At 30.9% G+C, this 14,546-nt stretch overlaps 1 protein-coding gene across 1 annotated transcript in view; it reads right to left on the bottom strand.

Moving 5' to 3' along the window:
• LOC105830156 (proton-coupled amino acid transporter-like protein pathetic) overlaps window positions 1-1,539 on the bottom strand; it is a 34,936-nt gene extending 33,397 nt beyond the window's left edge. The window contains exon 1 of the mRNA XM_036290483.1: window positions 971-1,539. Coding sequence (XP_036146376.1) covers window positions 971-1,024 — 54 coding nt within the window. The 5' untranslated portion in view covers window positions 1,025-1,539. The remainder of the gene's footprint in view (window positions 1-970) is intronic.
• Between the last annotated feature and the right edge of the window lie 13,007 nt (window positions 1,540-14,546).

Here is a 14,546-nt window from a genome sequence, read left to right as displayed (position 1 = left end):
TTTGTATTAAATTTAAAATAAATCGCACGTTTCAAGCAAGCTACTAAAATTTTTTGTGTTAATTTAACACACGAATAAAAAAGCAATGCAAATTTTATGCAAAAAAATTAACCTAAAAAATGTAACATACTTTAATATAATTGTGAAAACATTTTTTTTTAGTCGAATTAACATTAATTTAATTATATGTAACAGGAGTACATTTTATCAAATTCATTTAGTATCTTAGATTTTAATTAGCGCTTCGAAGCTACATTTTTCTTATTTGTTCATTTACCAATAAATTGGGTTATTGTAGCGTTAAGATCAATTAGATAACTTATTTTAACATTAAGACACGTCGAATATCTATTTAACACAAAATAATTAAATAACATAATCACCCTTTGATAAATTAACACTCGGGAATGTTAAAAATTCTGTACAAAAATTTTAACAGGGATCGGATTTAACGTAAATACAAAATATCCGCGTACAGATCAAAAACAATAGAAATATTTTTAAGACGCCGTTTTAAATAATATTCATCGATAATGTGAAAAATATGTTCTATTTAGATACGACTTTTGTCTCACAAATGTTTCGCGTAAACGTTTCTGCGAGTAATATTTGAAATAATTTACGAGGCACTTTAGTCTCTCGACACGCGAATTTTTTTTTTCTTCTTCTCAAAGCGAAATAAATTCTCGGAAATATTACGCCTGTGAAAATGCGGTCTTTTCGTCGCTATCTCCGCTTTATAAAATCAATAAACTCGCGGCGCGCGATACGCGCGGTATCTTTGATAGCGAGCGTAAATCTCCGTTTCCGCAGCGTAGAATTTAATCGCGAGTTACTTCTTCGCGCATTAGATTCCCTTTTTGACGGAATTGACAAATTACGAATTCGGCGATAACCGAGTTATCCCCGGCTGCCGTCGGGGGCGGAAAAGAGGGGGAGGGGGGGAGAAAAGAAAAGGAAAAAGACTCACCTGAATTCTGCCGCCGTGCACCGGTACTCCGAGGCCCTTGGTATTGTGCGACATTATTGAATCTATATTGGCGCGCGCCGGGTCTCGACTCTGCTGGTCTCAGAGGGTCTCGCCTGGCACCGAGAGAGTATGCAAACAGACGTATATAAATATGCGTGTGTACAGCTGTATATACTTATATGTATATACGATTCCTTCCGCTCCGTCCGGCGTCGGGATGATGAACGGACGTGAAGGAGATATCGGTGGATCCGCTTGAGAAGGAATCCGCCGTCCGCTACCAAAACTCGTATCGCCTCCCGCGTGCGCGAGTGATATACGTACGCACGTGTACACGTTCACCGCGCGAGTGCGAACGCGAGGGAGAATTGTTGTCGGAGGATGAGAGAGGGGGGATGGGGGGGGGAGAGAGATAGAGAGAAAGAGTAAAAAAAAAAGGAAGAAAGACAGAGAGAAAGAGATCCGCGGGGCGCGCGGTAACAAAATGTGCAAGGGCTCGCCTCTCGGACGAGCGCGCGGTGTCACACTGATCTTTCGTCCTCTTTTCGACGTCAACCTTCCCTCCCGGTGAGTGCCGCGCGCGCGAGATCGGCGTATATGTTCTCCCCGCGTGGAAGTCGCCCCGCGCGGTGGGAGCAGCCGGTTAAAGGAGGAGGGTGGGCGGGGGAGGGTGGGGGAGCAGTCGGTTCGCGCGAATACAAAGGAGAGGGAGGGATCGACGAGACGAGGATCGCACCGACAACACCGGGGAATCCCTGAAAGGGGATCCGAGATCTCCCGAGGAAACTTCGCGCGCGCGCGCGCGCGCCCGTGTGCGAAATTCAACCCCCTTTGCTTCCCTCCGTCGTTCCGGGCCGCGCGGTAAATACTTTGCTATTTCACGTAGGGGGAGATTTCCCGGGCTCCCGAAAATCGTGCGGACCCACGAGGATTTTCCCCACGCGGCGCGCCGGCGGAGAGGAGGTGGTCGCGATCGGCGAAGTGGCTCGCACGAGAATGAGACGGTGCGGCCCGATAGCCGCGTCTCGCGGTTTCTCCGGTTCTCCCACTCCCTCGAGAGACGGCATTACCCTCTTCGTCCCTTTCGACGCTCGCCCCTCCCTGAGGCGAGAATGGTTATAGCAACCTCCTCGTCCGGCTAGATCGCCGCAAGAGAACCCCCCCTCTCTCCCTCCCTCCCTCCCTCCTCGCCCTACCCCTCCTACCGCGCCGAGACGTCTCGTCAAACTCCCCATCGCACCCTCTCCGTAATCGCCTCTTTAACAATGAGCTTCTTATGTCGTGTCTTTATCTTTATTTTTATTTTTATTTCTATTTCTATTTTTTTTTTTTTTGTTCAAAAGCGTCAGCCACGTTATCTTTGCCGTACCTCACTTTTTGGACGAGACGTGGTGATCCAGTTTTCTTCATTGCACTTTTAGATAATTCAAGCCAATTTGTAATACATAAAAAAATATACGCTTATACAGAAAAAATTTGTTGTCAAAAATAATTAGTCGACTGCTAGAGGTAACGTTCTAACTGCAACCGTGCGTTTGAATTTGGCCTGTCAATCGTTTTACGGATAAGCTGATTTGAAATATGCTCGCGCGAGTTGTTTTAACCGAAAGAAACAAATAAAACGGGAATAATGTGATCGTTAAAAAAAAATAGAAGTTATTTGTGGCCATTGGAACTATACGCGCGTTGACATTCTGCACGACTACTTGTTTTAAAGGCGCATTTCCTGGAAATGGACAAGAGGTGCCCGTTCTCACAGAATCTATAATGATACGGTTAAAAAAAAAAAACGAAAAACCTAAGCGATTTTTGTAGTGGTAACCCGATACCACGTTTACGATTTCGCTATCTAATATCGCAGGTAACGCGAAACTCGCCTCGCGTAGTTTTGCGTCGTATTAAAGCTCCCCAGTCCCTTGTTGCACTTATATCAAATTGTAATCCCGATCAGCATCATTTCGTGTATTATGCAGGCGGAATAAGTTAATTCTTTTGTATATCATTGGTTTGTAAAATATTATAAACCGCTCTTCCTTCTTTAACATTCCTGTACGTGTATATGTCTTTTTATATTACGAAATATAGATAAGAAGGTATTACAGCAGTTTGTGTCACATATGTGTGGCCGCTCGTATTATCACTGTTAGGAATTTCAGGTTTTCTCATAGAATGATTTGTTTAGAAGTTCCCGGTTATGCAATGGCTAGTATCTCATTACGAAACAACCGACATTTGTTATAAAGCATTTTCACTTTTGAACATTTTAAAACTCTTTCAAGATTATATTTTAGCGTTGAATTTACTTACTTTCTCTTTTTTTTCTTTAACGTGGGCGCATTATCACACAAATGTACAGTTGAGAATATTTTTTGTTATTTCATCTTATTCGGCTGTACACTTTTTGAATTATATAATGTTAAATAATAAAGAGCGGAATTTTGCTCTATAACGTGGTTTTTGTAATGAAAGTTTTTAAATTTATATTGAAATCTATTTGGAGCTACCTTCTCTTCTATTACACAGTGTCATCACATTTTCGAAATAAACATCATAAATAATAAATATCTTATGAATATTTTGAGTCCAGAATTGATTGAACAACATATAAGCGAATAAAGATATTAAATTTTTAATTTAAAATATTGATTAACAACGTTATTGTAAAGAGAGACTATAATATCTTTTTCTTCTCTTCTTTATAATAACTTGCTAAAGTTTTTACGGTTTTTATAAATTTTGAATTTAAAATATTGATTAACAAAGTTATTGTAAAGAGGGACTATAATATTCTTTCTTCTCTCTTTTATAATAACTGGTTAAAGTTTCACAGTTTTTAATTCACCAACTGGAGAGATAATGTTCGATATTCATAAATCTATTTTATTATAATAAATGTAAATAGTAACTACTTAAATAATAAAATTATAAAGTTAAGTAATTTAACTTGACTCAGTTTATTTTTAATTTTAATAATTTCCAACTAATTATTAATTTTAATAATTTCCAACTAATTATTTTTAAAACGCATAAACTTTGACTTATCAACTTTTCTGTCGAAATTAAAATTTTACCTATGTAAAAGAAAAAAATTGAAGAAACACATATAAAGAATACATTTTCATATAAACTATTTTAACTTTAACATAATTAGTTATAAAAAATATTAACTGCTGCAAATTTTGATTGAATGTAAACCACGATATAATCGTGACATGTAAGAAAAATTAATTAATTATGTACAAGGCAATAAAAAATTTTATCAAAAACAAATTTTTTTTTCTTAGCTTCTTTTCTCATCGTAAAATTATATAACAAGATTCTGTCATGGATTATAGAACGTTTAAAGTGCACTCGAGCAGGCAACTTAAGAAGCAAAAACTATTCGATGACAATCGATTTCTCGGTAAATTGATCTGAAATAACACACGATCGGCTCTTCCTATCGATCGATTCGCATTCTGCATTGCAATCATCATATATAAAAATAATTAATGTAATGACTGTAATATCTAAGTGTAAAAAAAAATAATGCAATAAGACTGTGCTTAATGTAGACGTAGAGACGTAGAGATGTAAAATATGCGAATATTTCAATATGAATCGAATTGAAACAAGATTTGTTTCGGATTTTAATCTGTATGATTTGAACCTATATTATTCAAAAATTTCTAATTTAAGACTAATCAAATCACATATATTTTAATAATTTTATTACAAAAATAAATTACATTGACAATCTTATAAAACTATATTTAAAACAAATTATATGTTAACATTGTTATTTTTCTTTCTCTACAATATAGAAATATTTTATTATTATTTATATATTAATATCCAATCTAACAACAATTATGTTGTTGATTAAAAATTATGTTTCAACAAATTGATTCAATTTAAATCTGACTTAAAGTCAAAAACTCTGATTCATCTCTAGCTACTTGTTGTTAGATTTGATTGTAGTCCGTTTACATGTTTTGTTAACATTTCTTGAAGTAATAATTTCCTAGAGTAAAATAATTCTAGTCTTTCTATAATAATTCTTAAACATTCTTAAACATAGTTTTTAAACATTTTAATTTTAAATGACATTGCACAAAATATTATTAAATATCCTGCGTAAATACGTTAAATAGTGATTCCAAAATTACTTTATAATTGAAAAAAAATACATACATATTTTTTTTTAATGGCATTTACAAACAATTTGAGAAAGGTCGGCAGAAGCTCATCTCAGATAGCCGAATTTGCCAAAGCAAATGATATCCACATCCTAGAAAGTTTGTAAACAAAATAGCACCAAGTTGGACACAAATTCTGTTATACAAGATGTTGTCGACAAATTGTTAGCAGACAATAGACACATAACAAAATGTGCTTTACAAACCTTGGCAACAAATAGTAGCCAAATATCGAACAAGAACTTGATGATATACTTGTCGCCAAATTGTCATCAAAAAGAGAGCAAGGTCTGCGTAACTCAGTTTAACGTTAAACTATTGTCAAAAGCAATTTGGCGTCGACTGAATTGCAGATCTTGTTCGCGTTTTGGCTACAATTTGTCGTTAAATTATTATACAAACTTTGCCAGCAAAATACAAACTAATCGCGGACACAGATGCTATAGCAGTTGGTATCAAGTTTTAAGCTGATTCGTTGTCAATTTGACGAAAATTTAATGTCAAATTGTTTACTGAAATTATACTGCGATGTTACTGTAATTTGTCAAACTAGAACGCGTAAGTTCGAAAAGTTTCTCGAGTGGCCTTCTGCGGGTGGTCTTGATAATGATATACTATCATTTTCTTTATAAGAGTGATAATAAAACAGAAGCAAGGTTTCGTTTTGTAAACGATACGGGGGGGAAACATAGAAGGTTGCTAAAGTAAATAATCAACATTTTTTGCATTAGAAGATATATTTGAATTTTGGCTGGAGGAAATTTCGAATTCTTTTATGCAATTAAGAAAAATTAACAAGAAATGAAGAAAGCAAAGGGCAATTTTATGATAGCTAAAGAAGTTTTAAATATATATTCCACAATTTAAAACAATTTGTTTGTTACTAACATGAAACTGCCTCTTGCCTACTTCGTTTTTGTGCGTAGTTTAATTTTTAAAAGAATTTGCACTGTATAAGTTAATTCAAAGACATTTTATAAAGAATTGCTTGTAATTTGCTTTAAGATTGCCTTAACGCGAGTAGTTTACTGATAATAAAATTGATTTTTAACAGATTTGACTACTTGAGAGTTAGGACCAAAATATTTACACCGGAACGACTTGTTATCAAGTGACTGTAATGTGAAGACGACTTACTGAGTGGTGCAATCATGTCGTTAATATTGAGTGACTTTTTGTAAAGTCAGGTTTATTTAAAAAATCTATTAATCGTCCCTTTAACAGTGAGCTTTTTATATCGTATTTTTATTTTTATTTTTACTTTTTTCAAAAGCGTTAGCCTCGTTATCTTTGTTGCGTCACTTTTTTGACGACATACATGATCCAATTTACTTACATTTATTTTAAAAATACATCATTTTATTTGTAAAATTAATATATTAACGGTTGACAAACAAGTATCTTTCAATTAATATATTAATTAATATAGTTGATTAATTATTGATAATATAAATAATATAATTTATTAATATACTTTGCAAAATTATTATTAGTTACCAAAATTCGCTTTGATAAAAAATGGCTCTTTTGTCTCATTTAAGTTTAAAGGATATTGTTTTCTCTTATTTAGGCGCGCGCGCGCACAAAGAGAGAGAGAGAGAGAGAGAGAGAGAGAGAGAGAGAGAGAGAGAGAGAGAGAGAGAGAGAAATGTAAATCCTGCGGTATTGCTTGTCACACATCAATTTATTTGATAAACATTTTAATATTTATCTTCAACAAACTAGTAATTTTTTATTTTTTTCTTCTAATTAAAAAAATTATATTTGATTCTAGTTATAAATGCACTCTCTTTCTTAAAGCGAACAATTTTTCAGAAGCACTTAAAATACATGTAAAGGATGTTCCCTTGAAATTGAGAAAAATGGGAATTTAACAATGAATAGAAATACATCCGTTATATGGGGTATTTTCCGTTCGAGCAAGACGATTGACATCGTCAGGACAAAGATAGGGTGATCATTTGTCTGATCTGCGCTTCAGATCGATAGAATAGTGTTATAAAAACCGTTACAGAAATAGAATAGAATAGAATTTCCATCGCGAGACTTCCCGAACTATTCAACTCTATTAAACTCTGCCTTGATAAATCGGACTATTCAATTCTAGACTATTCGGGAAACTTTGCGTGTCGACATCGATATGTATTCTACGCACCAGTTTTCCTATGTTTAACATCGTAAATCATAGTCCTTGCGGATAGGTAAGGAGAAGAGGCAGAGTGCTTGCTATATGATAATAAATGTCACAGGACTATTCCATAAATCATATGCGCCAACGCGTGCGATAATATTGGCAAATGATTTCGGTCTTTCACTTTTTCCTCAATTCTTTCAAATGCGCACAATTATACTCGTTCAAAAAATTGCGTCGCTATATCTTGTGCGTTTACCTTGAAAATGTCATAAATAGTATACGTTTATCAATGAATATAACTTTGTTCCGATATTTTTTTCTTACAATCGAACCGATTGGTTTTGTGGAAGAAATTATTATTTTGCAAATGTTGTTTTAGGTACTTAGCAAAGTGTACAAATTTTTCTTTATATTTTATTTCTAGCCTTCGAATATATAAATAAAATATAAAAATTATACATTAAGTGTTGTGCCTATTACATAATATACAATTATGCATATAAATTATATATATAAATTATAAATATGAAAATATGAAACGTGCCGACAATTCGCATGTTTCAATTTGTTTTAAGAAATATTTATTTTAAAAAGTAATAAAAAATACAAGAAATTTATTCGAATAATTTTTACATATTTTTTTTATATGCACGTATACATATAAATAAATTTATTTAAATTGAATTTTATTGAGATGTTTTTCTTAGAGTTTATTTAGTAAACATCAACTGACAGTAATATAATTTTAATAATACAATTTTCTATTGTTTATTTCCATTGTTACATAGTAGTTACTACACATAATATTTGTTATAACACAGTTATTTCATTGTTGAATAGAAAATTATAATATTAAAGGTATTTTGTTAGTTAATATATTTATAGATATATTGTTAATTTTATTATTGTATAATAAATATTGTAGATATATTAGTTGATTTTATTATTAACAAATTGATTTATTTATTCTATAAATCTGTATTTTGCAAAAAAAATATAACAATCTCTATCTAAAAAAGTAGATTAATACAAAAGTGCCTTTAAGTTTTAAACGATTTAATCGACAGTAATAGTTACATTTTAATGAAATTTACTTTCAGATAAATTGTAAGATTTTATTTGTAATATTATTTCACAGAAACACAAAAAATTACTATTCCTTTTTTTCAAATAATATTTAATAGAAGAAACGTGCACGCTTTTATTTCTATTCAAATTTGTCCACGTTTGTAAAAGCAAACCAAAGAAATTACAGCGTGCTTACGTTAAATTTACGATTTGTAACGTAAATCTCGTATACTTTGCAACAAGATTGGTATCATCCGAGCGTATCAGATCTGTGTGCATATTTGCTCAAAAGATTTGTGATCGTTACAATGATTTGCATTGTCTCGTCATAATGGCTGAACTTAACAGAAGAAAAAAGAGCTCGTATGTTGCTGAAATTTGTGGTTAGGTCGTTTCTCAAAGAAACGACCGATTACGCGGTCGCCAGTTAATGCTCGGGTACATACACGCACAGGTGAACACACGTATTTGAGAATCGCATCTAATCTAAATAACAAGGTCCTTTAAGTCTTCTTATATCGAAAAAAAACCAGACTCCACGGCAACCTTCTCAACTCAGGAGTACAATCTGTACCAAAAATACCCAGCAGTCGAACGTTGTTAGAATATTACAGATTCCCATAGGTCTTGAAAAAAATTACATAATGTTTTACGCTCCGTTTGCATTAGAATAGGTTCTTTTGGTACAATAGTTGTTTTTCCAATACAATTTGTTACAATAATTTTGAGGGCACATATACATGGTACTTCTTTTTACTCTTTTTTTAGAATATATCCAAGAGCGATTATTGTATCATTTTTTTATTTTCCTAAGCGTCTGTTATCATAGTTTTAACTGTCGATAGCTTTTAATATTACTTTAATATTTTATCAAATTTTTTTCGATATAAGTTTCAACTTTTTCATAAAACATAACACACGAGAAATATAATTCATACATAAAAGTGTTATGTATAACTTTTATTTTATATCTATGTTGTTTAACAACATAGATATAAATAAACCGAAATTTAATATAAATTTTTCAATGTTTATCATTATTTAATTTATTATTAATAGAAGAGGAAAGTTGCCAACACTGGCATAAATTTCCTAAAGCAACTGCATTATCTTATTTCTCGGAAATTAAACATTGCATTAAAGAAATAAAAACTTATACTTAATTAATTTATTTTTAATATAAAATATAAGATAAAATTAATATAAAATTAAAATATATTTTTAATAACATACATTTAATATAAAATTAAAACCAGATCTTTTATATATAGTCGCGCTACATATTGTGTCTTGCAGAAAGATATAAAATTATATTCATATAATCCACAAAAACTATTTTACATCGAGTATAGTTTCTATGTAAAAAACCTAATATATATTAACTTATAAATTAATTTATAATTATTTTATGTAATTGATTTATGTGTTTAAAAAAATAAAAGAAAAATATAACCTACTATGCCAATTTTGAGACTTAATTTCTCAAATATTCATTTTGTTTTGAAAACATTAATTATTACAAAATACGAAACAATATTCTAAAAACTGTCATATAATAGAAGTTTTAGTTTTTACTTAAAAGAAGCAATTCATCTAAATATACCCGAGAAGAAATAGACTTATGCAATTATATATGATCATATAATTGGCGATATATATTATAATATAATTGAATCCAAAAAATGACGCGATATGACCTTATATAACCATATACAATTATATATATTCAAATATAATATGATTATATATAATTATATATGAGTAAATGTAATATTACCATATGTTATATTATTAGATCATATATAATAATATTTGAATAAGAACTGATATGATTCTATTTGTATGTAATTATATTCAGTTACATGTGATTTTATAGAATGAAAAATCTGTCTCTGAATTGTGTAAAATGAAAAATTGTATACCGCACACATTCAATTCTTGGAATAAATTTTGACATTTATTAGAGTAACATTCAAAAAGTTATACAAGTTTAGAGTGACGTTTTACTTTACAAGATTTAGAGAGTATTAATAAAGTGGAACATATTACTAAATAAGTTACACTTAAGAAAAATGTTAATTTGACTAAATTTTCCAACTTGATAAAATTTCTTTAATTTAAGTTAAATATATAAGTATTAAAAATACTAAAGATATTTTATCAAATTGAAAACTTCTTTTAGATAAGTTCATAACTAATTTCTCGATGTAATTGTCAAATAAATTAATTGGAATTTGAGAATTAAAAAAAGGATTTTAACGTGTTTGCCGTTGTTTTTAAAATTTGTGAAACATTAAGATTTTATTGCGGTAAAAACGGCCTTATCGGCAGTGAACGAAGAGTATATGTCTTATCTTCTCATGACCAAGTACCCGCTTGTAAGAATTATCATTTCAAATGTGATGGCAAAAATGGCCTTCCTATTCGTCACGCGGGTGACATTCAATCCTTTACACATTTAAAACTGCACCGAGGCAGCTCGTTATGTTATTAAATGTTATATATCGTCACGTGAACGTGAATCACGTGTGCGTTATTAGCCAGGCATGCGAGAATAAGAAAAGCAAAGGCAACGAACGCAACGTCGAATATCGCGAAAAGCGATGGTGAGAATAAGAAGTTGCCGATGATTTATGATGATGTAAAGTTACAACGACCCTACTTATCGACCCTACTCAGCTTACCTATTTTACTGGCTAGATTTCTATGGTAGGGCAAGATGGAGCTCATTTTACATTCTTGCTCTCAGATTCAATAGCGCCGTCGCTAATCTTGCCGCTTTCCGCCGCGTCACCGCAATGTACGATGATTCCTTATCGGGGGTAATGCAAAACCAAATGTATACTGCGTAAAGAAACTAATACGAATAATTTAGTGCGAGAAATTTTTCAATTTTTTAATCTTATTTTTTAACTTTACCGAACATTTTTTTTTTATATACGTAATCATGTATTTTGAAAAATTTGATATAATTTGATACATAAATTCTTAAAAAAATATTTAGTTTTTTTTAATTATTTGAAAATTCAATTATGTTTACAACCAAATAAATAAATTGTATATGCATATTGTACAATCGTTGAAAGAATATCTAAATGGGAATGTAAATATAAGAAATCTGCTCACTTAATTAAGTTTTTCTTTTTTTTCTTTTCTTTGTAAATGTTTGCCTTATTCGTACACAATGTTATTTGTTTCTTTCTATAATACTAAGATTTCTTATGCAATATATCTTACATCAACATATATAAGAAACCAGTATAAACAATTTTATGTAAGAAATTTTACAACCTTTTATTCTTACCTTTTAATTTCACTAAAAAAAAGTTTTAAGTAGGTATACATATATATTTTAAAAAACAAACAAAATATGACACATTCTTCTAAAAAAATTTTTTTGTTTATTTTTTTGTTTATTTAACAATTCAATTTATAATTACAACCATAAAAAAATATTATCATATGCATACAATTTATTTAATTAATGAAAGAAATGTGTGCATATAATAATTTAAATATACAATAAGAATGTTGTGTGTCCGAATCGACCTTTATTTCTTGTTCTTTTCTTTTCTTTTTGTAAATATCTGTCCCTTCAAAATATCATTTTCTTTTCTTTCTGCCACATTTTTTATGTAATAAATCTTATACCAACATATGTGCAATTCATGTTACAAACTAAGATTTTAGTATGTGTTACGTGTATCTATTGTCATGACTGACTGAACAAGTTCAGACAGGAACAAGCGTGCATTTTCCATTCTGTTTCATACTTTTGTCACATGAATGAGTTAGAAAAGATATTCAAAGAGACGCAACATTTAAAAAAATAGTAATGTGTTTTTGGTGAAAATAAAAATGAGGCGATAATATCTCTCTTGATCTTGATATTGTGATCAAGGGCTTTAAACTCATTGTCGTAAATTTTTTATTAAAAAGTTATTTTAAAAAGTTTGAGACACATATAGTAGTAAATTTTATTTTAAATAGAAAATTGCTTTGCGTGTAAGTCAACAACCCATGAGAGACAATATAATTATAGACCTCGTTTTGCTTTTTTTTCCTAAACAGGAGGAAAGGAGGGGATATCGAGTAATCCTTCTTTCGCATGGAAGTAGGAAAGTTACGTGGAAGAATACAACAGATCTGATCGTTTCGACTTACAAGCAAGGAGTGGAATGGCTACAACTTGTGGAAAACTTGTGGAAGAATACAAAAGGCGAGTTCTGTAATTGTATAGATTTCCGACTTCCATGTGAAGCGAGGCCAAAACCCTTTGGTAAATATTCACAAAAGGTCAACCTCTCCAAAGATCAATGACCTTGATTTCTCAAGGTCACCTTTTATTACCATTATTTATATTGTTGTTGTTAAAGATTGAACAACTAAACAGAAAATTTTAGCCATCGCTCGTTGTTCTGTACTACATGGTTCTGTATTACTTTCGACTTTCCACACAAAGCGAGATCCATCTCCTATCCTGATGCTTACGGTTCAAAACTACGTTAACAATTATTGTGTTCCACATGGGTTTTTGATTTTCCATGCGAAGCGAGATCTACCTTCCTCCTCCGGTGCTGAAAAACTACGTCAACAATAGGCCTGTTCTTTGTCGCTGCACCGCTGCACTGCACTAGTGCAATAAGTTAGAATAAGACAAATATATTTTTTCCCATTCTAACTTTTGCACCAGTACAGCAATGCAACGACAAAGAACAGGCCTAATTATTCAACATAGTTTTCGACTTTCCACATAAAACTTTTGTTGAAAATGTATATCGTATTTATGAATTTTTTGTTAATAACTTAACTACTATACAAGTTGGATTGTACTATTTGTATCACCAATACTCAGTATAACACAGTATGGTTTATAATTTCACATTTCGCCTTTTTTTTTCGCACGAGCAGGTAGTCAAGGAGTATGCCACGGTCGATGTGTCCTGTAATAAACAAAAAATACATTATAAATTTTCAAAATTTGTTAATATGATAATTTCTTTTGTTTAATTGTACTTTGTTAAATAATTTTTTAACGAAACACGAATGACGGCTAAAACCTTGCTAAGGTCACTGAGAAAGTGACCTTGATAACGTAAGATCATTGATCTTTGGAGAGGCTGATCTTTTGTGAATATTTACCTATTCCTTCTCTCCTTATTTACAGCATGAAATACGATCTACAATTATATTGTACCACATGGACTTTTGACTTCTACGTGAAGTGAGAACTACCTCACATCTCCCCTGTTTACAAAGCAAAACGAGGTCTACGGCCGGTATTCATAGTCGATTCCTATTTCAAGACCGTCTCAAGTAATGTCCTAAGATGTTGATAAGGTTCCTAAGACAGTAGATTATTTTCCTAAGATTATTTTAAATATAAGATTTCGACTATGAATATTAGCCTATAATTATAATGCTTTTTATGGGTTTTCGACTTCCGCACAAAACAATTTTTAATTTTTAAAACTAAATGTGATTTAAATTAGATTTTTTTTTTAATAATGCTAAAAAAGAGAATAGTATTCATTTAAATATTACACTAATAATGATATTTACGCTAGGTAAAGTTTAAAATATAAAATTAAACACGTTTATATTATCAATTTTTTTAAATAAAAAATGAAAAATAAATAATCTTTTAAAGGTCATTAAAATCTTTTGAATATCATTCGTGATCTCGATCACATATGAGTCAAGGTCATCAAAAAGTCAATTCCTTCATCTTTATTTTTAATAAAAATATAATTAAATTTTTAGAAATTTAAATAAGCGTTTCAATAATTTGCAGAAATACTTTTTTCTTTATTCATACAAAAATATTAAATAAAATATTTTATTATTTTATTGACAAGAAAGCTTAATAAACTGTATGCACAAATCTAATTTGATCGGTCTAATAATATTTGAACTATCAGTGTATACACCATTTTTTTTAATTCAGACAATGCCATGGCGTTTATTACAAAAAAGCGATTGTTTAATTACAAAAAGATTTTTACTTCTTAAAATGTGAATAGATATAATCTATAAATTTCATAAAGATTCATTGTTAGTTTTTTTTAATAAAAAATTATCAAAAAAGATTACTTTATTTCTAACATACCCAAGAAAAAATGGGCATAATATAATCATATATAAATATATATAATTAGATATAAACAGATCTAATAACATATATGTATGATTATAT

The sequence above is a fragment of the Monomorium pharaonis genome, chromosome 8 (genome assembly GCF_013373865.1).
Source record: "Monomorium pharaonis isolate MP-MQ-018 chromosome 8, ASM1337386v2, whole genome shotgun sequence".
Taxonomy (NCBI): Eukaryota; Metazoa; Arthropoda; class Insecta; order Hymenoptera; family Formicidae; genus Monomorium; species Monomorium pharaonis.
Note: the sequence above shows the minus strand (reverse complement) of the source record. Positions and strands in the feature narration are given on the sequence as shown.